Genomic DNA, 25989 nt, shown 5'->3' with positions numbered 1-25989 from the left:
AAATTAAAATAGTTAATAGAGATATGAAACCACTTTGGTAAAGAGAAATAGATAATAACAGATAATATTATTATAATACATAATAATCAGTGAGACATCACTGATTACATACTGATTCCCTGACTGGCAAGAATTAAAAAGTCATCAAATATGGAGAAATGCACTGGTAACAGGACTTTAACGTCTATTCTTGCTGGAGATCAAGAGAGTGGTGTTTAAATGAAGTGCCAATCCAATGACCCAGCAATCCATGCCCAAGTCTACACAACACAGAGAAATTTTCAACTAGTCCATAAGAAAGCCTCTTCAGAGGCTATTTATCACAGTCTTAGAGGGGAGAGCTGAGTTGTCATACAAGCCACACTACAGGCTCAGCCAACCCCTAAGGAGCACAGGAGCTCAAACAGCCCTTCAGAAGTGTCCAGAATAGGATTTAGATGCCATGTCTTGTCACCCCTATAACAACTGTTCATTGCAGGGGGGCCACCCCCAAAAAGGGGCATGCCCTTGAACAAGGGGTCTGTACTTGAAGCCGTCTCTGAAAAAGACGACAGCTAAAGGCTGTCTGCTAACAGCACTTCCAGCAGCTGGGAAACATGCCCCACACTGTGGGCACTTAGTGGAACATTACTAAGTGATGTTAGTGGGACCTGGACCTAGACCACCACACATGTGACACAGGTCTTGAGTGAGGGAATGTACAGATGCAGGATAACAGTGACCCTATACAAACTTTAACATGTATATCCCAGTATTTTTCAAAAAAAAAATTCACTGTGAACTATGGAGGGTGGATTAAAAAATGCACAGAAAAATTAATGCACCAAGATTTATGTTTTCATGATACAACAAATGGTTATAGTCTCTATATTATAGTTTTGTAATTCAGTAAGAAAAAAAGAAAACTCCATTAGAAAAATGGAAAGGACATCAAAAAGTCATAAAAATAAGACATATAAATGGCTAATGAGCATAAGGAAAGCATCCAGTATTCTGAGCAATAAGCAAAAATTAAGACCAGTTAATCCAAAATTTGTTATCAATAAGCATCAGCCAGTATATAATTGGGTACATTTAGAAGGCAGTTTAGAAATGCTGCAATGGAAATGGAAGGCCATAAAAGGTCCATAGTGCTGATTTAATGTTAATTCTAAGGAAAAAATTAAAGCAATGCAAATATTTTTATTTAAAAATATTTCTATTCTGAAGTGTTCATAAAGAACTAGTAGAAGCTACTAAAATAACAATGCTGTTAAAGTACAGGCAGGGGCTATAAAGCACATAGGTTAAATCCACAAAAAAATACACAACATTTTTATGGAAAAAATTATAAAAGACATTGAAAGAAATTAAAGAAGATTCAAATAAATTACACAATCATGTAGGAGACTCAATGTCATAAAATATTACCTCTCCCCATCTTCTAGGCAATTTTAATCAAAATCCAAATAGGGTCTGATTCTAAAACATATATGGAAGTGCAAACAGCTGAGAATAGACAAGACACTCTTAGGAGACTTATTTCAAAGCTATCCTATTAATCTGGTGTGGGATTGGCACAGTAACTGGCAGATAGATCAACAACAGAGTAACAGTTTAGAAACAGAAGACATACGTGTATGGACACATACGATAAATGAAGAAAGAGCTGCCAGGCAGATCAACAGGGAATGGATGTAAAGAAACCGTGCCTGAGTAACTCAGTCACTCAGATAGAAACAAATGAAAATGAATCCTAACACACACTACACACAGATAAATTAGAGACAAACATGAAAGATGGATTTTAAAACTTTCATAAGAAAATAAAGGAGGGGATCCCTGGGTGGCGCAGTGGTTTAGCGCCTGCCTTTGGCCCAGGGCGCGATCCTGGAGACCTGGGATTGAATCCCACGTCGGGCTCCTGGTGCATGGAGCCTGCTTCTCCCTCTGCCTGTGTCTCTGCCTCTCTCTCTCTCTCTCTCTCTGTGTGTGTGACTATCATAAATAAATAAAAATTTAAAAAAAAAGAAAATAAAGGAGAACATATTTATGACTTAGGAAGGCAAATAATTCTAAACATGAACACAACTAAGAGGACTGATAAATTCTATTACATTGAAATGAAGAATTACTAATAATAGGGACATCTGGGTGGCTCAGTTTGTTGAGCCTCTGACTCTTGATTTTGGCCCAGATTGTGATCTTCAGGTCATGAGATAGAGCCCCATGTTGGCTTCACACTCAGCAGGGAGCCTGCTTCATTTTCTCTCTCTTTCTCCCTCTCTCTCTCTCTCTCTCTCCTTCTGCCCATACTTCCACACTCACTCTCAAATAAGTAAATCTTGAAAAGAAGGAATTACTGATAATAAAAATACATCATAAGGGAATAAAAGTAACAAACTATCTAGTAGGAAAAGATAACTGCAATACAGACATTGAGAATTCCTACAAAATAATAAGAAAAATCAATCCAGGAGAGTAATGGGCAAAAATCTCCTAAAACATATTTCTTAAAATACCCTAATAATGGGATGCCTGGGTGGCTCAGTGGTTGAATGTCTGCCTTTGGCTCAGGGTGTGACCCCAGAGTCCTGGGATTGAGTCCCATATCGGGCTCCTTGAATGGAGCCTGCTTCTCCTCCCTCTGCCTATGTCTCTGCCTCTCTCTCTCTGTGTCTCTCATGAATAAATAAATAAAATCTTTTTTTAAAGTACACTAATAATAAGAGAAAAACAAAATAAAAAATGGAGACATTTTCCCTTGTTACCAAATCTACCTAAAATATTTTTTAAAAGGAAAAATGTGTAAAGTATACATATTATATAGTACTATCTCATAAAAATGCTGCTTTTGCTAAACAGGACAAGCATCTACCATCTAAAGTTTAATCCTAATAAAATATTGTGGGGAGTGGGGTACAATTCTTCATGGCAAGGAAAGATTTCCTAATGAAAGCTTTTAGGATTCTGTCAGGATTTTTCCTATTTGTCTTGTGTCATTCTTTAGTTAATAACAAGGGGAAAAGAAGTACTTTGAAGAACAGCAAAAAGTAAGGGGTATACAGGAGTGGGGGTAGGATGGGGTGGCTGCTACTGCAGATAAGTGGTCTTTCCTGATTACTCCCATGTAAAGTAGCACACAGCATCACTCTTCATTCCCTTATCTTCCTTTGTGTTTCTTCATAGCACTCATCACTTCAATATCTGTCTCTCTCTGAAAAATATAAACTCCAAGAGGTCAGGGAATTGTTCTGCCCACTGCTCTATTTTGGTGCCTTGCTCAGTGACTGGTAAATAAGTACTCAATGTATGAACAAATGAGCCAACTGAGATAAGTGTAATTATAGCTTTCTACAGTGGAAGGGGTATCTGTGTGTGCGCAAGAAATTTTGAATAATCATAAATCATATTTTTAATTTAAAAACTTATTCATTTTACATTTAAAAAATCTATGCTTATATTTTTCAAAGACCATTTTACCTCATTAACATCTGCTTCCGTTTTTACTTCTGACTTTAAAACAGAAGTGGCATGTAAGTTTGAATTATCAACAAATCCTTCACAATCATTTATCTTTCCAATGAAAGCAAAGATGTCCTTGTATATTCTAGATTAAGAAAGAAGAAACATAAACATAATATTTCTAAACTGTTAGATCTTACTAATATCCAGAACACAAAATAGACATTCCTCCAAAGAAGATATATACAAATGGCCAGTCAGTATAATAAAAGATGGTCAGCATCACGAATCATCAGGGGAATACAAATCAAGGTCACAGTGAAATATAACTTCACACCATTTAGGATAGCTACTATATTCTAAAAGATATCAACAGTAAGTGTTGGTGAAGATTAGACCCTTGCGGCTTGCTGGTGGGAATAATACTAGTACAGTTACTGTGGAAAATAGCAGGGAAATTCCTCAAAGACTTACATGTAGAATTACCATATGACCCAGCAGCTCCACTTGAGAGCCTCAGACAGAAATTTACACACCACTGCTCATAACAAGATCATTCACAAGAGTCAACAGGTGAAACGATCCAAATGTCCAACAACAGATGGACGGACTAATAAAACATGATATATACACACATGGATTATTATCTAGCTTTGAAATGGAAAGAAATTCTCATACATTTTACGATATGAATGAACCCTAAAAACACGCTAAGCAAAATAAGCCAGACAAAAAGCTCAAATATGTATGAAAACTTCACTAAGTGAGGTTATCTAGAATAGGCAAATTCACAGAGAATTTGTATTAGAGGTCATGAGAGCTTGGTGGGAGGAAGGGGGCCACACATGGGGAATGAGGAATTACTGTTTATTGGACACAGAGTTTCAGTTTGGGATGATGAAGACCGTTCTGGAAATGGATATGGTGATAGTTGCACAATATTATGAATGCACTTAGTGATACTGAATTGTTAGTTGTATTTTACTACAATAAAAAATATCATATCTCATTTCAGCAGGATGGAAAAGACGCTCAACCACTGAGCCACCCAGGTGCCCCAAAATGAAGGATTTTTATAAAAAATCGAAAGATGAATGGATAAAAAAGATGTGGTTTATGTATACAATGGAATATTACTCAGCCATTAGAAACAACAAATACCCACCATTTGCTTCAACATGGATGGAACTGGAGGGTATTATGCTGAGTAAAGTAAGTCAATTGGAGAAGGACAAACATTATATGTTCTCATTCATTTGGGGAATATAAATAATAGTGAAAGGGAATATAAGGGGAGGGAGAAGAAATGTGTGGGAAATATCAGAAAGGGAGACAGAACATAAAGACTCCTAACTCTGGGAAACAAACTAGGGGTGGTGGAAGAGGAGGAGGGCGGGGGTGGGGGTGAATGGGTGACGGGCACTGAGGGGGGCACTTGACGGGATGAGCACTGGGTGTTATTCTGTATGTTGGTAAATTGAACACCAATAAAAAATAAATTTATTAAAAAAAAAAGAAAATCCTAAGGAGGAATAACAAATCAACAAACATAGAACTAATAAACAAATTGAGCAAAGATGCTGGATACAAGATCAATATATAAAATTCAGCTCTATTTCAATACACAAGCAATTAATAATCCAAAATAAAATTTTAAAAAATAATTCAATTTACAGTAGTATCAAATAGAATAAAATACTTCAGAATAAATAAAGGAAGCATGACACATACACTGAAAAACAAAAGACCACTGAAGAAATAGACTATATAAATGGAAAGATAAACCCATGTTCATGGATTGGAAAACTTTATACTATTAAAATGAAAGTTTCCATATTTATCCACAGATTCAATGCAATCCCTATTTAAATTCCAGCTGTTTTTTCCTGCATAAATTGGGAATCTTATTCTACAATTCATATGTAAATGAAAGAGAGCCAAAAGTGCCCAAACCATGTTGAAAAGGAACAATGCTGGAAGATTCACACTTCCCAATTTCAAAGCTTACTGCAAAGCTGCAGTAATGAAGACAGTATGGTTCTGGCAGGAGGACAGACATATAGATCAACTGATGAAATTTAGAGTCCAGACATAAACCCATACACCTATGGTCAACTCACTGTCAACAAGAGTTCCGAGACAAGTCAATGCAGAAAGAACAGTCTTTTCAACAAGCAGTGCGGGGACAAGTGGACACCCATGTGGGAAAGAATGAACTTAGACCTTTATCTCACACTGTATACAAACAAAATACCTTTAATGGAAGTAGATCAAAGATCTAAATGCAGAAGCTAAAACTGAAAATCTTACAAGAAAAAATAGAACCTTCATGACCTTGCAATGGGCAAGGATTTCTTAGATATGACACTTAAAATACAACTGAAGAAGAACTGGCTTTCTTCAAAAAAAGATTTTATCTTTTATTTATTTATGAGAGACACAGAGAGGCAGAGACATAGGCAGAGGGAGAAGCAGGCTCCCTGCAGGGAGCCTGATGCAGGACTCCATGCCAGGACCCCAGGATTACTCCCTGAGCTGAAGGCAGACCTCAACTACTGAGCCACCCAGGTGCCCCCGAAATTGGCCTTTTTCAAAATTAAATACTTTCATTCTCCAAAGGTTACTATCAAGAAAGTGAAAAGATGACCCACAGAATGGGAGAAAACTTTTGTAAATTATCTATTATTTGGAATTAATAAGGGTCTTGTCCCCAAAATATATTTTAAAGACTCTATAACATAATAAAAAGACAACACAACTTAAAAATGGACAAAGGACTTGGAAAGACGTTTCTTCAGAGAAGATATACAAGTAGCCTCTAATCATATGAAAGGATACACCATATCATTAGTTATTATGGAAATACAAACCAATACTGTTAAGAAGGTCGATAGAAACAGATTCAATAATGGTAGCTCCTACTTGGCAGACATTTACTTTGTGTTTATTCTCAAACCACACTATGATATAGGTATTACTGGTATCTCCAGTCTATAGATAGGAAACAGGTCTAAAGCATTTCCTAATGTCTGTTAGCATACTAGCTAACCAAAGTCACACAGCTTTTCAGAAATGAAACAGAGATTAAAACCCAGGTGGTATGACTCCAAAACTCCAAAAACACATGTACTTGAACTACTACACAAGTATTCCTCTTATAACATTAAAAAACATATATATAAGACATGTTGTATTTTTAAAATAAACTACAAAATAGCACACTAGGATTACAACAAAATTACATAAGAAAAGTCTACGAGAAATATCAAAAATAATAAGACATTGAATTTAAGTTATTGAATGAGGGTAATTTCTGTTTTCCAAATTTTCTATTACATGATGAATTAACTCTAATAATAAAAATCATTTAAGAAATTTTGTTCAAAATTTAAAAGTTCTCTTAAACACACAAACATACACATATACATACTCCTGTAGTTTTAGGAAAAATAAAATTATATTGCGCTATTACTAAACAGTTGTGCTCTTATACAGGTTAAAGTCCTGGCACTGATTCATATCGCTTATGAGGGGGATCCCTGGGTGGCTCAGTGGATTAGCGTCTGCCTTTGGCCCAGGTCCTTCTCCTGGAGACATGGGATTGAGTCCCACATTGGGCTCCCTGCATGGAGCCTGCTTCTCCCTCTGCCTGTGTCTCTGCCTCTCTCTCTCTCTTTCTGTGTGTCTCTCATGAATAAATAAAATAAAATAGTTTACAAATAATAACAAATATTTATAAAAACAAAAAAAACCAAAAAAAACCCAAATCGCTTATGAGGCCTTAGAAAAGTGATTTAAGCTCTGTTGGATTCAATAACAAATTAGAGAAATAATATATTATCTTTAAGATTCTTCAAAATGTTATGAATTGATATATTTTTTTGTTCTCTAGTTTTGATATTAAAACTCTGATTTGACTTAAAATGATATTGCTAAATTCTGAGTTTGAACATATTTTACAAATGTCAATTCATATTCCATGGTTCACAAATTACAGTGATAGATCCAGTTGTGGAAAATAATAAAAAGGTTTTAACAATGGTATTTAAATAGGTAAAAATATTTTGTTTTCAATAAGTAGTTGGAATTGACTCAAATTCCAACTGAACTCTGTGGCTACTTTCAGAATCATTCTCACAAATGATTTTTTTTTTTTTTTTTTTTTTTTTTTTTTTTATGATAGTCACAGAGAGAGAGAGAGAGAGGCAGAGACACAGGCGGAGGGAGAAGCAGGCTCCATGCACCGGGAGCCTGACGTGGGATTCGATCCCGGGTCTCCAGGATCACGCCCTGGGCCAAAGGCAGGCGCCAAACCGCTGCGCCACCCAGGGATCCCACAAATGATTTTTTAAGAACTAGTTCTGAACTTTGAAGATACAGCATACCTATGCATACAATTGCCAGATTTAGCAAATTAATACAGAACATCAAATTTGAATTCCAAGATGATAATTTTTAGTATAGGTAATATTTGGGACATACTTACACTAAGATATTATTATCTGAATTTCAAATTTCACTTCAAGTACATGCGTTATGTACTTCACATAGCAACCTAATCTAGGTAGAATTTTGGGGGGGCAGGAGGAGGAAATTTTCTTAAATTTTATGCACAGTATGAAGGAAAGTATTACCAGATAAGAAGTTCAGGTAATTGCAAAAGCTGAGTACATATAATGTGCTACAAATTCTAGTTTAAATTATTGGCTATTTCCTCTATAAGTGGAAATATATTACATTATGATAATAATATCCCTTTTATAAAAGTCAAAAAGGTGGGATTTACTTAATGAGATCTTCATTCCTTTTTTCCATTGAAAATGGCATTCTAGCAGAATTATTAAATAATTCAAAAAGTAGTGTGATTGCAGTGTTCATTAGTTGACGGACGAGTTCTTGAAATATGTAGTCAACCAACATCAGAAACTTCAAAATTGTTTCTAATAAACGTCGATATTTAGGCAGTTTGAAATGTGTTGTGTCATCTTCAGAGAAGTTTGACTCAAAATATTCTTTAATTTCTTTCTTTTCTGCCACCTACAATTCAATGAACAATTGAAAAACCAGTGATAATTTCCTATGTTGATATAATATAGCATGACTTCTAATGTATAGCATTTTCATTAGTCTGAATAACCCTGCAACTAAACATTATGATGATCATTTTCATTAAAACTTTATGCTTGTGCTCTATCTAAATGGCAGACAAAATAAAAAGCCTATGAAGTTTGGGGTTTCAATTATAAGAAGATGAGTTTATGGGACTCAAATAGAAAGTACATACTAATGATTATCTAAGCGTTCCTACATAGAGGGACCCTCCTCAAGTACACCCACCACTGGGGGGAAGAGTCAAATGGAAATAAAAGATTTCCTAAAATTCAGTCTAATGCTGCCTCCCTTATGCTAGGCTACCGCAATTAGACGCCTTTTGTGTTTTTAACACATATATGGCACATAACACAGAATTAAGAAAAAATTTAAGTTCATCAAATCCAATATTAGAATTTTATCCTTTAAGCAATGTATCTCTTAAGATAAATGACTTAGTACATTGCTGGGGGAATGGCATATTTTGATAAAAAATGTAGGGTGGCATCAGTAGTACTAGTACCACCCAAATTTCCAAATTGAGCCCTCCAAAATAATCCCAAAGTTGGTCAAAATGGTTCCTTTTGACACATAATACTTTTTTTTTTTATTAGTGATGGGCCTTTAAAATTCTAAAAATATTTCCAATATTTATTCACCTATTGGTTGTTCATTCTTTTTATTTTTTCCTCATTGATATTTAAATTCTTTCCAAACTATATTCAAATAATTGCATTCATTTATGCTGCCTCTCTTTTTCTTTTTCGTTTGTATTTTCTTTCTTTCTTTTTTTTTTTTTTTATTTTCTTTCTTTTTTAAATTAATTAGGTCAGTTGATTATCAATTTGGCATGTTTCTTCCAGTACTGGTTGACTCTCTGGAGGAATGGTTTACCACCATGATGCAGTTCTTTACTATTACAACAAATGCTTGTAGAAATTGGACTAAAGAAAGACAAGATAATTTCTATACCAGTTATGGGCATAGCTACATGGGCCTAACAGAGGAAATGCTGACTTTATTAATAGGTTATGTTTTTATTGAAAAAAATAAATGTTTTTCCAGGAATGGCCACATGATTTGAAGTTTTATATGCAAAATGCATTTTAATCGGTAAAATGGTGAGGCACAGTCTATTAAATATTCAAAATAAAGATTTTTAGCATTGGTACTAAAAGAGTTTTAAATAGCTTAATAACTGTATTAATACAAAAGTATACAGTAGTAGTAAGCCTGGTAATACTGGTCTTTTTATTGAATATTCTGAGGCTAATGGATATTCTGACACCAATAGGCAGATAGGTGGATACTCTTTTACTATCACAGACTATATTTTGAATCAAGTCTGACTCTAGGTTCGTATCACTCACTGATAGTGGCTCCTGGTTTCCATTTCCTCAATTCTATGCCCATGCTGTATTTATGCAGAGCTGAACAGTCCCCAAAATTACGCAAAATGCTTTCCATTTCCAACCTAGCTGTACTTTAGATTCACTTAAGGAGATTTTCTACCGCTGCCTGAGGCTCTATCATCAGGAATTCTGATTTAATTGGCCTACGGTGGTCCCAATTTATCAATATCAATATTGATAAATATCAATATTTGAGTGCTACCCCCCCCCACACACACACACCAGATGATTCTAGTCTGCAGCCTATTTGAGAACCACTAGTCTAGAGTTTGGCTACTTGAGTAGTCACACATTTCAGTTTTAAAAATTCACCCAAATGGTGGTGTAGGAAAGCCCAGCCTTTGCTCCCAACAAAGATCAGCAAGTAAGACAGGTATCCATGACCAAAAACAGCTCTGGGAGAGCTCCGGAGTCCACTTAAGAAACTTCAGCAACACAGTGAAACAAAAAACCTGAGAATAACCACACAAAACGAAAAGGAAGACAGCTTCAATTTGCCCACATCATCCCAGCCCCAGCTGGCACTGCTCAGCGCCAAGAGGAAACTTTCTAGCTAGATAAAGTTCCCCTCGCTGGGAAAGGAAGAGCAGAATAACCACTGGCTTCCCCAAACTTTGGGGCACTGAACAAAGGTCCCACTTTGGTTTCACCCTGCCCATGCCAGCAAAGCTGGGATGGACAGAGATGGCTAGAACAAGGAAGAAAACATGGACTGCCAATAGCAGCCACGCAGTAGGAATGATCCCCATTCAGAGTGACCAGCTCAACCCACAAACACAGTAGCTTTTGCTCCTGAAGAAGGAATCAGGAGGCAACATAGCTGCCACAGACCTCCAGCAGATTTCATCAGCTTTTGGCACATAGGTATTTGTATTCACTGATGCCAGCTTCCTAAGTCCCTCTCCAGCCATGCCCCTCTCTGGCTCCTGCCAAGCCTAGGAACCACATTGTCAGCCAGCCCAGGTTTCTGTGAGTACATGAGCACAAGACACCAGCCTAAACCCCCATGACTGACCTCCACCATGTACGTGCTCAGGGCTATTTCTCCAGATGTGCATTTGCAAGCTGTTGGCCTGATACCTGTTACGGACCCCTGAATACCACGCACCCATGGTGTGATCCAACAGCCACACTAATACATGCTGACAGTCAGGTGCCATCAGTTACCAGTGCACCCACAGTTGGCCTGGCCCTTGATGCTTACTCTGACCCTCACCACAGTGTGTCTTCAACCAGCCCCTGCCCCTATACAGAAACAGATGACCCCAACAGCCAACTATGTACATGCAAGTAGTTCCTGCCTTGGTCCCTAGCCATAGGACCTGGAGCCACTACTGAAAATCCTTATAGCCACTGGGGGCCTCCCTTGTATTTGCCAAGGACCACAAAGCTGTCAATGCTGTGGTCCTCAGAGGCCTGAGCAAAGAGACATCATGACACCTTGCACCACTACCCCAAGATCACAAGATGCTCCAGCATGACCCACATGCAGATGAAATATTTCCCTTATCAAAGTCAGTTCATAGTGTCTAGAAGAGGTAATTCCTCCTTCAAATGCTCAGACATCTTTGCAAGGCTACAGGAATCATGAAAATGAGGAAAACATGACTCCACCAAAGTAAAACTCTGTCAATGACCCCAAAGAAATGGATACCCAGTAATTCCCAACAAAGAATTCAAATTAATTGTTCTAAAGATGCTCAGAAACAAAAACAGACATGAAGATCAATGAAACAGAATAGAGGGCCCAGAAATAAACCCAATTATATGTTCAATTAATGTTCAACGAAGGAGGAAAGAATATTCAATGGGAAAAAGACAGTCTCTTCAACAAATGGTGTTGGGAAAATAGGATAGCAACATGCAGAAGAATGAAACTGGACCACTTTCTTATACCACATACAAAAATAGATTAAAATGGACAAAAGACCTAAATGTGAGACAGGAATCCATCAAAATCCTAGAGGAGAACATAGGCAGCAACCTCACTGACCTCGGTGACAGCAATGTTGTGGAGATACATACATTTCCAGAGGCAAGGGAAACAAAAGCAAAAATGAACTAGTGGGACTTCATCAAGTTAAAAGGTTCTGTACAGCAAAGGAAACAATCAACAAAACCAAAAGGCAACCTATGGAATGGGAGAAGATATTTGCAAATTACATATCTGATAAAGGGTTAGTATCCAAGATCTATAAAGAACTTATTAGCTCAACACCCAAAAACCAAAATATCCAGTTAAGAAATGGTCAGAAGACATAAACAGACATTTCTCCAAAGAAGATATACAGATGGCCAACAGACACACAAAAAGATGCTCAACATCATTTGTCATTAGGAAAATACAAATCAAAACCACAATGAGATACCACTTCATACCCATCAGAATAGCTAAAATTAACAACTGAGGATACAATAGATATTGGCAAGGATGTGGAGAAAGGGGAACCCTCTTACACTGTTGACGGCAATGCAAAATGATGCAGCCACTGTGGAAAATAGTATAGAGGTTCCTTAAAATAAAGCCACCCTGTGACCCAGCAAAGGATACAAAAATACTGATTCAAAGGAGCACATGCACCCCAATGTTTAGCGCAGCTTTATCAACAATAGCCAAATTATGGAAAAAGCCCAAATATCCACCAAATGATTACTGGATAAAGAAGATGTGGTATAGGGATCCCTGGGTGGCACAGTGGTTTGGCGCCTGCCTTTGGCCCAGGGCGCGATCCTGGAGACCCGGGATCGAATCCCACGTCGGGCTCCCGGTGCATGGAGCCTGCTTCTCCCTCTGCCTGTGTCTCTGCCTCTCTCTCTCTCTCTCTCTGTGTGTGACTATCATAAATAAATAAATAAAATAAAATAAAAAAAAAGAAGATGTGGTATATATACGCAATGGAATATTAGCCATCAAAAAGAATGAAATCTTGCCATTTGCAACAACATGGATGGAGCTATAGTGTATTATACTAAGCAAAGTCAGTCAGAGAAAGACAAATACCGTGATTTCACTCATATGTGGAATTTAAGAAATAACAGAAGAACATTGGAGAAGGAGAAAAAAGAGGAGGAGGCAAGTCATAAACTACAGAGAACAAACTGAGGGTTGATGGAGGAAAATGGGTAGGGGGGATGGGCTAAATAGGTGATAGGTGTTAAGGAGGGCACTTGTTATGATGAGCACTGGCTGTTGTATATAAGTGATGAATAATAAAATTCTACTCCTGAAACCAATATTACACTGTATGAATTTAAACAAAAAACAGAATTTAAACAAAAACTTTAAAAAAGGATGCTCAGAGATCTGTAAGAAGAGAACACAGATATACAATTTAATGATACCAGGAAAACAATACAAGCAAAATGAGATGCTCAAAAAGAGACAGAAAATGTAAAAAAGGAACAAGTTTTAAAAATATAGTAATTGAATGAGGAATTCAACAGAGAGCTTCAACAACAGACTTCACAAAACACATAAGAAAAAAGTAAACTGCAAAACGGATCAATTGATATTACACAATCAGAGAAAAAAGAGTCAAAAAAAAAGTGAAGAAAACTTACATAATTTAGAGAATACCAAGGAAAGAACCAATTTTCAAATTATTGAAGGTCCAAGAAGGAAAAGAGAGGGAAAAAGGTCAGAAAGTTTATTTAAAGAAAATGACTAAGAACATTCCAAATCTGGGGAGAGATTTCTACATGCAAGTTCATGAAACTCACAAGTCACTAAACAAAATCAAAGAGATCCTCTCCAGGACACATAATAAAACTCTCAAAAATCAAAGACAAGGACAGAATCTTAGCAGCAAGAGAGGAAAAAAAAAAAAAAAAAAAAAGCTTGTAACTTACAAGGGAATTCCCATAAGGCCATCAGCAGATTTCTAAGTAAAAACTTTATGGCCACACTCAAAGAGCTAGCAGAAGAACTGCCAATGAAGAATACCTTATGTGGTAAAACTGTCCTTTAGAAATGAGGTGGCAATAAGACTTTCCCAGACAAAAGCTGAAGGAATTCCTTACCACTAGACTTGCCCTACAAGAAATGATAGAAAGTGTTGTTCAGGCTGAAATGAAAAGGTGCTAGCTAGTAATATAAAACATGAAAATATACAACACAGTGATAAAAGAAAAGGCATAATCAGACTTGTAATACTCTAAAAATGTAATATGGTGGGCTGTTAACCACTGAAGTTTATGTAAAGATTAAAGGACAAGAATATTAAAAAGAACTAGTTCCACTAACATTACTGTTAATGGAGATACAATATAGAGAGAGGTAGATAATGCCATCAAAAACATAAAAGGGGGAGAATAAAATGGTAGTATTTTTGTTGTGATCAAAATTATCAGTGTAAAATAGTCTGTGCTATCTAGATGTTTTACATAAGCCTCATAGTAACTACAAAGCAAAGAGATATAGGAGGTTCACAAAATGTAAAGAAAATCAGAGCACAGCACTATGGAAAATCATCAATTCACCACAGAAGGCATTAAGAGAAGAAGAAAGGAACAGGAAACTACAAAACAGCCAGGAAATAATAGGAGAGTATTAGTAAGTCATTACCTATCAATAATTATTCTAAATAAAAATGGGCTGAATTATCCAATCAAAAGAGACAGCTATAAACAGATACACCAACAAATTGGTTAAACTAGAAGAAACATAAGCTACTAGAAGCATAGGACCAAGTCTGAAACTAGAAGCACAAGTAACAATTAAGGACAAGTCAGCCATCAAAAACTTCCCAACAAAGAAGAACCCAAGACTATTTGGTTTCCTTGGTGAATTCTACTAAACATTTAATGAAAAATTAACGCCAGTATCATTTAAACTCTTCCAAAAACTTGAAGAAGGCACAATCCTCAAACTCATTTTACAGCATTAGTCTGATACAAAGCTAGATAACAACACTGCAGGAAAACTACAGACCAATATCCCTGATGAATGCAGATGCAAAAATTCTCCACAAGAACACTAGCAAACCAAATTCAACAACATATTAAAAGGATTATACACCACAATCAGGCAAGATATAGCTCTGGGATGCAAGGATGGTTCAATATACACAAATCAGTAAATAAGATACATCCCACTAACTGAAGGATAAAAATCATGTGATCACCTCAATAGATGCAGAAAAAGCATATGATAAAATACAACCTTCTCTGATGATAAAAATGCTCAACAACTGGGTAGAGAAGGAACATAACTCAACATAATAAGGGCAATATATGACAAGTTCACAGCTAACACCATCATATTCAATGGTGAAAGGCTGGAAGCTTTTCCTCTAAGATTGGAAACAAGACAAGGGTGCCCATTCTCTTCACTCCTATTAAATATAGTACTGGCAGTCCAGCAAGAGTAATCAGGCAAGAAAAAGAAACAAAAGGCATCTGTATCAGAAGAAAAGAAGTAAAATTATCTTTGTTTTCAAATAATATAATCTTATTTACAGAAAATCCTAAAGAACTCATCAAAAATACACTAAAACTAATAATCAAGATATAGAAATCAGTTGCATTTCTGAAACAACAAAATACCTGAAAAATGAATAATCCCATTCATAATATCCTCAAAAACAATAAAATACTTAGGAATATAGGTAACCAAGAAGGTAAAAGATCCACATACTGAAAACTGCAATTTAAAAAAACTGAAGTATAGCTGACAATGTTCTAATTAGTCTCCAGTATATGATGTAGAAATTTCACAATTCTATAGAATATATTGTATTCTATATACAATATACTATGCTCACCACAATAAATAAATGTAGTTACCACATGTCACCACACAATATTATTACAACATATATTCCCTATGCTATACTTTTCATCTCCATGATTTATTTATAGCTGGAAGTTTTTACCTGGTAATCCCCTCACCTATTTTGCCCATCTCCAAAGCCCCTTCCCTCTGGCAACCACTAGTTTGTTCTCTGTATTTATGAATGCTTTTGTTCATTTTTTCGGCTGCACATATAAATGAAACCATATAGTATTTGTCTTTTCTGACTTATTGCACTTAGCATAACACCCTCTGGATCTAATCCATGTTGTTGCAAGTGGGAAGATGCCATCCTTTTCGATGGCGGAGTAATATTTCATTGTGTATATGTGCCACACCTTCATTCATCTATCAATAGACATTTAGATTGCTTCCATATCTTCACTATTGTAAATAAAGCTGCAGTAAACATAGGTGTGCATATATCTTTCTGAATTAGTGTTTCTATTTTCTTTGGGTAAATAATCCAGCAGTGGAATTACTGAATCATCTGGTATTTTTGTTTTTAATTTACTTCCTACTGTTTCCCATACTGTTTTACACCATAATTTACATTACCTCCAACAGTGCAAAGGGTTCCCTGTTTCTCCACTTTCTTGCTGACACCGTACTTCTTGTCTTTCTTATATTGCCATTCTGACAGGTAGTAAGGTGATATCGCATCGTGGCTTTGTTTTGTACTTCCCTGATGACTAGTGATCTGAGCATTCATATGTCTCTTGGCTATTTCTATGTCTTTGAAAAATGTTCAGGTCCTCTGCCCATTTTTAAATTGGATTATTTAGGTTTTTTGGTGTTGAGTCATAGAAGTTCTTTATGTATTTTGGATATTAAACCCTTTTCAGATACATCATTTGCAAATATGTTTAGCCACTCAATAGGTTGCCTTTTTATTTTGTTGATGGTTTCCTTTGCTTTTTCTTTCCTTTCTCACCGCAAGAAAATACTAGTAATTATGTGATGTGATGAAAATATCCATCACTTTCAAAATTCTATGAATGGTGAAACTTCCTGGCAAGTCAAATTGATAGGACAAATGCTTAATAATTCAAATTCTTCCTAAAGGGTGCAGCCACTGAAACTTAAGGCATGATTCATTATTTGTTAAAATCTGCATCTGAAGTTATGACTTTATTTCTAACAGGTATCTCTGAAGTTCTCTGAATCAGATGTTTCTACCGAGATCAGGGAAACTCACAGTGAGAAATAAATGGTTTTATAGTATGTTTAATTCACATATCAAGTTTAGTCTGAATACATCAATAAACTGTTGATATTCTCCTGAGGAGTTCTAGAGTAGTGATTCCAGGACCAGCAGCATCAAGTTTCACCTAGGAACTTGTTAGAAATAATTCCCTGGCCACACCTGCTGAAACTGAAACCCCTTGTTATACCAAGCTTCCTAGGTGATTCTCTTGCCCACAAAAGCTTGATAATCATGGTCCTTAGCATTTAAATATGAAATGCCTTAACAAAATAGTCGATGTAATGTCACTGCTTTCTAATTACACTCAGTCTGGAAATGGGGAAAGGGGGAATATTGCCTGACTTAGGTAGCCGCATGGGATGGGACCCAGCAACTCAGCCATGTATGGGCTAAAGAGCCAAGTCAAAACAGGGCATGAGCCTCTGTGGAGAGATAACACCAAAGAAGGAAAAATTAATGCAATGCCTAATTTATACTTCCATTCCCCATACTTCTTTTTTTTTTTTTGGTTTGTACACATTCTGAGTTTTATGATCTTCTTTTTTTATGAAATCTGCATACTTCCATGGAGTGAATAACTTGGGTAGATTTCAATAATTTGGTGGTTGGTTGGCAGTGGGTCTAATGGGTTCTTATCTGAAGTTTAAGTGGAAATCTCTTAACAAATATTTATGACCAGATCCTGGTGATACTGAATGGGAGAGACTAGAATGACTATAGGAATATGTAACTACTATGTCAGGGTCTAAGATATGTGCTGTTCTCATCATCCCTGTTTGATTTATATGATTCTTGGCCAAACTGTCCCAGAGTCTGTCCATATGACAAGGATTAAGGAGGTTAGGGTGACTGCGGAATACAATGAGGAAAGAGAGTTCTTCTTTCATTGGTGTGAAACAGCTGCATTTTATCTCCTTGTCAAGAAGCAAAGCCCTGAAGTCGCCACTTCCTAGTATCTATCAAAGTTTAATTCAAGAAATAACATCTGAAAATGGTTTGAGGGAGACCCAGTCCACTTATTCCTCCAGAGAGCCTCAAATATCCACCTGGATTCTGCCAAACTAGCAAAGAGAGGCAGCAAGCCCATAACCAGACACACTGCATCAGTTCCTTACCAAACTGCACTTGTAAACTATGCTTCCATGCGTTGTAAATCCCTACGTAAGGAATAATCCTGTGAAATGAGTCATAGCATCTCAGGTAAGAATGTTCAGAGGACACTGTTCATTGCATTACTGAGTCCTTTTTATAGAATCCTTAGGAGAGTTTTGTCTTATCTAGGTATGTTTCTCTTGAGCAATGAGTTTTCATCTTATGAAACCGAAGTTTATAACAAATTGTATTTCCCTATATATGTCAGCTCAGGTTAGATTTTAGGTATCTTGAAGGGATGTATGTAAAGAGACAAGTACATTTACATACACACACTTATACAAGATTTTTCCCACTATCCAAAAGTAGAGTCACTATGAAACCTTCCATAATCCAAAATAGCATAAAGCAGAGGCAACTACCATGAGTTTATATGGAACAATTTTTTAGCACTCCCAAACTATAAAAGTCACCTCTATTAGGCTTTTCTGATACCCTAAGGACACATCTTGCTAATGGATGCACAAACCAAGTCAAGAAAAAGCACATTAGATCACAGACACAGTTCAAGGCTCTGTCGGCCCGATGCTGAGATACCTACCAACTGTGGATCCTGGGGAAGGACCCAGGGGGCCCCTCTCATGGCTCTGGGTGCTGCCCCTGTAACAAAGGATTCTGCAAAACGGATACTGAAGGCTATTTTTTGCTTCTGGCTTTTTATAAAGGCAAAATTCTCTTTGGATTTCTTTCAGTTAGCGAGCAAAAAGAGGTACGAATACAGATCTTTCATAAAAGCAAAATGGTGTTAACATGAACTTTCAAAAAGCAGGGGATATACCTGTACACATAAATACTTGCATTCTACGTAGCACCTGGAAAATTTCCTGCACCCACTAAATATGCAGCATTAGCTCGTTGGCTAATGAATCTACCTGCCAATTTCCAACACTTTGTCCAGGGAGGTAATTTGGAGCAACTGCTTTAGTTAGTATTCAAAATTGATAGAGAGAATGTAATTAAAGAATTACCTTTAAAATTGTACTTTTGATTTCAGAAATAGCTTTATCTCTGATATCCTCAAGTTGCTTCTGTGCCTGGGTAGCTTGCTGTAACTGTTCTTTATAAAACTCATCTAGAGAATATGTTCGAGACCTGTTCAGCTAATTAAATGACAGTAAATGTTGAGTGCTGAAAAGTAAAAATTCATCACCAAAAAGAAAAGGTATAATTTGGCCATCCTTTCATGTCACAAAGAGCGTATTTTATACTTCCTTTTGTATACATCATTCTTTATATACCAAATGCTTTTTATGTTCTTCAAATCCAAACACCAGTAGCTAAAACAAGCTAAATCTCAATAAAAGACAGGAAAAAAATATTATTTTAATTGTAACTAAGATTAAGCCTCAGTAGAAAAATTCAAGAGTTGATGTGTTTTTGAAATATCTATGAACCCAGGGTAACCATCCAACCCAGGAGATGCTTTTACCTTTGAAGTCCCAATTATGTGTAAGACTTAAAAACATGAGCACTAACATGGGATAAAGAGGCTAAAATTACATAGTTGAAGTAATGTGCACATTCTTCTGAGCTCATTCAAAATGTAGCCTGGAGAAATTTCCATCACTATGCTACCAAGCCCTGTCATAGACAAACAACATAGATCACGGCATCCTTCCTCCCTCCAGAATTTTCTTATTTTCCCATATTCTATTAATTCTCTTGCCAAAATGCGTTTTCATCAATAAACAGCTAACACCTTTGACCCCAACTCTATTGAAATACTTTAAAAATGTACACTCTCCTCAAAAAAAAAAAAAAAGATTGAAAAGTGCTGTTCTAGCTTTAAAATTTTAGATTAACTGTATTCTTCTCCTGGTCCCACATCTGGCTACCAGATACTGATTTTTCTAGTACATGTGTCTCAAAATCTCTTTTCCTTTCTGATCTCACTGCCAACCTCCTACCTGAAGCCATTCTGGCTCACACCTGCATGATTCCAGCACTCTCCTAGTGATCTCTTTAACTCTGTATCTCCTTTTCCCCCCACAAACCAACATCACATTGATTTTCCTAAAACAACATGTTCAAAAGCTTTCAACAACTGTTCATTAAAAATAATTTTCAGGGCACCTGGTAACTCAGTGGGTTGAGTGTCTGACTCCTGATCTCAGTTCAGGTCTTGATCTTAGGCCTGTGAGTTCAAATCCCGCATTAGACTCCATGCACAGCATGGAAAAAGAAGAAATAGTTTTCAAAGTTTACTCTGCATAGGAAATCACCTAAGGGGCTTGCTAAAAGTGTAGATAACTAGCGCCACTCACTGCACTCTCCCCCAAAAGAAGTGAAACACAAAAATTTATATTTTTATTAAGCACTCAAAGTACTGCCTCCTCCAACCCTTTGGCAGGTTTTGTGGCCGTGGACAGACCACTATCTCTCTAGGACTTAGGTTCCCATTTGAAAGGATAGGTTTGGATAAAATGATCCACATCTGTCCTATCCCATCCAGTTCTAGAAACCCCAGCCCCTTCACAGAGTGATTTCATCCCAGGAGAGCACCCACACACTCCTGCACTCCACTCTAACTTCTGAACAATCCCTCATCTGCATTCCTGACCTTGCTCATCCTTCCTGCCTCCCCCTTGTCAATCCTCATTGGCACCTGCATCCCCATTACTCCTAATGCACAAGTGACCACCTTCTGATTCCTGACCCCCATATTTCGGTTCTCCTGGCTATGAATCTCTGTTCTCCCTCCCTTTGGCCCTGGTTTCTTCAGTCTCAGAAAATCCTATTCTTGCTGACTTTCTTCACAAGTCCCACGAGGAATTTCTCAGCCCTAATGCCCAGGTTTGGCTCCTATTTCTCCCTTATTCTACTATTCTTGGCCCAACATTTAAGACCTTTCACATCAATCATACACTGAATGCTTTACTTACATTCATACTCTCCCCTGCTCCCTGGCTATTCAAATTCAGCATGGCCTAGCTCATCGTGTTTTTCCTTCATGAAACACCCCCTGACTTAACTACAAAGGCTAATCTAATCTCTGCTTCCTCTCAGTATCCGTGGCATGAATATTTTACAAATTTTCTTTGTATTGTATTTTGCTAATTGGTTAGCTATAATGATTAGCAAAACCACGTGACTACTTCTGGAATTAGCAATCATTTTTATATGTAAAGAATTCTCTCTTCCAATAAACTGTAAGCAAATTAAAAAGAGCAATACCTCATTTTTAGTTTGTATCCATTTACTTTGCATATAATAGGTAACTAACAAATATTTATAAATTACCTGGAAAGTTTTGTTCACTTCCTCTTGATGTTCTGGGGGAAGCTGATAGGGTCTAAGGTCACACTGTTAGCATTACCATCCACCAGGCACCAGCATTCACAGATAATCTAAAGTCTCCTCTGCCTTCCCACCCATCACGAACCAATAAATTCTGTCATAAAGTCACTCATTAAACAACCTATATAGCTGCCCAATTTCCTTCTAGAACAAAACCATATAAAAAATACTCCTCTATGAAATGTCTCCTTAACTTGAATTTAATCCTTTTGAAACATTCATCTCAATAGAACTATAAAAAATGTATTTCATCTGTAGTGACTAACTTCTCTTTCTTCATTAACTCTTTTATTTATTCATTCACTCAAAGACTATTAAGCACCTATTATGTGTCAGCCACTGTATATAATCAATTCTAAAATAAGCTATTGATTTATAAGTATTAACCTTATAACACATGTATAGACAACACAATTTTTGAGTTGATTATCAAATGTATAACTTGTCTAAACCCTTGTACTATTTTTTAAGTCTGGTGATTATCAGTTTTACTTTTTAGTTTCTTCCTCACTCAGTTTCTACCTTATTCAGTGGGTAAATGAAATAAAAGTTGCTGGAATCCTGTTCAACTGTATATTAAACACCTAAAAGATATACTTCTATGTATTTTAACCTCTTTGAAAGAACTATTCCATAAAACTGAATTAAATCATTCATTAGAAAGGTCACCCTTTCTTAGAATTGTAGACTAGAAGAATTCATAAACTTAACCTAAACCTCTGGGCTGTAACTTACGATAATTTCTTGACATGTTATACTGAGAGAATAGCTGGTAATATCAATTATGTACTAGAGATAATTATTTATAAATGATATTGTATATTTAGAGTTTTGAAAATAAAGAAGGAGCTTCATAACAGACTTAGGTTGAGTTTAGTTAGGGAAGAAATTATGCATAAGGAATGTATATTCTTGTAAATGGCTATTAGAGGGAATAATGTTCTTTGCGATATTTTAGAACATTAGTCATGCATTGTGATCATTTACTAATGGATCTAGCAATATGTAACCCTCCAATTCAACTCTATTTGTTCTTCCTGGTTTCCACATACAAACATTAGCATATGGTAGTGCATTTCTACCCACCTTAATGAGGCATATGGCAGATGGATGATCTTCGTGTTCATAACTTTTTTTGATATCAACTGCATCTTCACAAAGTCCCTTTATATAAAGCAAACAGCCTTGAAATAACTCATCGGCCAAAAAAAGATGGTGGTACAAAAATGACCTGAAAGTTAAAGAATTTCCACAGACTTATCTCCCATTCAAAATCAGTAAAATCGATTTGGAGGTAAGTAGTATAATTTGTTTGATCCAAATGTATGCTATCTACTACAGTTTAAAGTGACGTTAATAAACATTAGTAAGCATGACATGGTTTATTTGGCTGATAATGTTGAAAGCAAGGCTGTGGTACTGGGTGTGTTGAGTAAGAACAAAACAGGAGGGGGAAGAAGTGATGATGTTACAATTTTATTTATGCCACCAAGTCCTAATAGTCTTGAAATATTAGGCAGTGATATCCAAAAGGAGTTACATTTTTCCTATTAATCTAATTTACTTTTTCCCTAATTATAGGGAAAAAAATTAACTGGATTAGGAACCATTTGGAGAATGTTTCTTAAATTCTCTAACCACCTGAGTCCTAAAATAGAAAAGATGGGTCCTTCTCTTTCCTAGGCCCCTTTCTACTGTCTGGTCATGGTCACAAAGGTGAGATAGATCACTTCCAATAACACAAGATAGGCCAAAGGAGAAAAGAGAAGAATGGGAGAGAGAAGGTGCCAAAAAAAATTGGATCAAGAAATGCAAACTTTTCTGTGCATCAGTGTATAAAAAAGAGGAGGTCTTCTGCCCCTCACTGATCCCTTGTGGAGTGGCTGGTTTTTATGTATTAATATTTAATATTGTGATCGATATATTAACATATAATATTAATATTTTATATTGTCTATTAAACCTTTTGCTGTCTTTCCATTTTACTGGCAAGAGTTTTATATACCATGAGACCAGTGAAGCTGAAGCTCCGTGGGCCCTTTATTCTCTCTGCCTCCTGCAAAGCACGAGCTTTGTGTCTCAGAGAAGGCCTCCCTACACTACGCAGCCCTCACGTCACCTGAAGCTACTCACAGAGGTGGAGCGGTTCGTGACATGCCCGAGTGTCTAGCACAGGGAGAAAAAAAGATCACACATTCCAGAAAGTGAAATGCCAAACATCAGACCCAATCTTGACATTTATTAACAAAATAGTGATCAAAATTCACATAGTAATGGATTCACATTACTCAGAGTTGTTTAAAGCTTTCTTTTTTTCCTTTAAAAAATATAGTTGATTTTATTTGCAGGTTTTAACACAGATATGAAGAAATTATGGAGAGTGCATTATAAAAATAATTAACAGTGGGGAAAGCATGAAAAAATGTAGAATTGTAATGGTGAAATCTGACAAGACAAAAAAATGCATCATTCAATGACTATTCAAGCATAGGTGTTATGAGGAACTCACCAACAAACTTCCATTCCATTTTAACAGAAAACTAAATCCATTCTCTAAAACTTAATTCACAAGTTAGAACTGCTTGGTAACAGAAAATATGTCACAGAAATCTATTAAAACTAGGATCCTGACTTCTAGAAAAATGGAATAAATGGACTTTCCACTATTATTCCCTCTAAGTACAACCAAAAACCGTGAACATCATAAATCAAGTGACATAAGACACTGAAAGGCAAAGAAGACTGGCCAAGAATGACATGGCGGTAAGGTCTTTGGGTTTTCTTTTGCTTCCTCTATCCCAAGCTTGGAGTTGAAGAAACCAGCAACCTGGAAACACCTACAGGTGCCAACAAATAAGCCTGCCATCCAGCTGAAGAATCAGGAAAGGGGCAGTCAAGAATGCAAGAAAATTTTCAACAATAACCATTCTATTTCAGCGATACCATAGAGAAGAGTGTGGAGTTTCATCCTCAGCAAGGGGTAACAAGGCTTCCCTAGCATTCCTCTGAGGGCTTCCAGGGAAAGCTGAGTCAGGAACCAGGAATTTCATCTTCCCTGGGTAGGAGCAAGCAAAGAAACAGAAAGTCAAACAAAGAAACAAGACATAAAAAAAGAACTAAATGGAAATTTTAGAAATGAAAAATATAGTGACTAAAATAAAAGCTCAATACACTGGCTCAACAGCAGAATGGAATGGACAGAGAAACAAATCAGTGAACTGAAAGAACAACAGAAATTACTCAATCTGAAAAACAGAGAAAAAAATAGACTGAAAAAAATAACCAGGCCCTCAGGGACCAGCAGGACTATAAAAAAGATCTAGCATGTGACTGAAGTCCCGAGGGAGAGGAGAAAGAGGGCAGGACTGAAAAAATACTTGAAGAAATATGGATGAAAATTTACCAAATTTGTCAAAGAATGCACACAGAGGTTCAAGAAGCCAGGGTGGCCTAAAACAGGATAAAGACAAAGAAATACAACCAAAACACATCAAAATTCTGAAAATTGAAGGCAAAAGAAAAAAATCTTGAAAGCAGCGAAAGAAACATCTATAGAAGAAAAGCAATCTGAGTGACCACGGAGGCCAGAAGACAACGGCACCCATTTTTCAAATGCTGAAAGGAAAGAACTGTTAGGACATAGTTCCATATTGGGCAATTAATATTCTTCAGTGAAGGAGAGATTAGGACAGCTCAGAGAAAGGAGAGTTAAAGAATTATTGCAATCAGACCTGCCCTAAAAGAATGGCTACAGTTCTCTATACAGAAATTAAGTAACAAACTATAAAAGAGGGAATCCTGGAACATGGAGAAGGAAGCAAGAACATGATTAACAAACCAAACTGAACACATTTTAAAAATGTAGGAGCATCTGGGTGGCTCAGTCAGTTAAGAGTAAGACACTGGATTTCGGCTCAGGTCACATCTCAGGGTAGGGCTCCAAGCTCGGGGCGGTGGGGGGGGGGGCGTTGAGGGGGTCTCCCTCCTCCCTCCCTCTCCTTCTGGCCCTCCCCCCACTCTCTCTCTAAAATAAATACATCTTAAAAAAATAAAAGTAAAAATGTATAGGTTATTTTCTTATAAGTTTTATAACTTAGGTTTGATGATGGAAGCAAAAATGATAATTCTTCTGATACACTGCCAAATGCAGGTAGAGTTAATATTTAAGACAATTACGCCATAAACAGAGGAAGGAAAAGGGACATAAAGCTAATGTTTGTAGAGTTCATGTCAACTAAGAATATGACAACACTAGTAAATTGTATGTTTTGCACATGTATTACACCAACAGCAACCACTAAAAAAGTTACACAAAAAGATGCATTAAAAAATACTATGAAAAATCCAAAAAGAATTCTAAGAAATATTCAAATAATCTACCGGAAGAAGAAACAAAGTGGAGGGAAGAAACAGAAACCAAAAAATAAAGTGGCAAACTTAAGCCCTAACATATAAACAATTAGATTGAATGTAAAAACAAAACAAAAACCCACAATGAGATACTACCACACACCCACTAGAATGTCTAAATAAAGAAACATTGACAACTGCAAACTTGGAGAAGCTGAAGCACTCAGATGTTGCTGGTGGGGATG

General features: G+C 36.5%; 1 protein-coding gene across 1 annotated transcript in view; it reads right to left on the bottom strand.

Annotated features, from left to right (window-relative positions):
- DNAH14 (dynein axonemal heavy chain 14) overlaps positions 1 to 25989 on the bottom strand; it is a 311703-nt gene that overhangs the window by 246564 nt on the left and 39150 nt on the right. The window contains 4 exon segments of the mRNA XM_041749477.1: positions 3463 to 3589; positions 8231 to 8481; positions 19066 to 19197; positions 22481 to 22625. Of these exon segments, the coding sequence (XP_041605411.1) occupies positions 3463 to 3589; positions 8231 to 8481; positions 19066 to 19197; positions 22481 to 22625 (655 nt within the window).

The sequence above is a fragment of the Vulpes lagopus genome, chromosome 1, assembly GCF_018345385.1.
Source record: "Vulpes lagopus strain Blue_001 chromosome 1, ASM1834538v1, whole genome shotgun sequence".
NCBI classification, from domain to species: domain Eukaryota; kingdom Metazoa; phylum Chordata; class Mammalia; order Carnivora; family Canidae; genus Vulpes; species Vulpes lagopus.
This window is presented reverse-complemented; position numbering and strand designations above follow the sequence as displayed.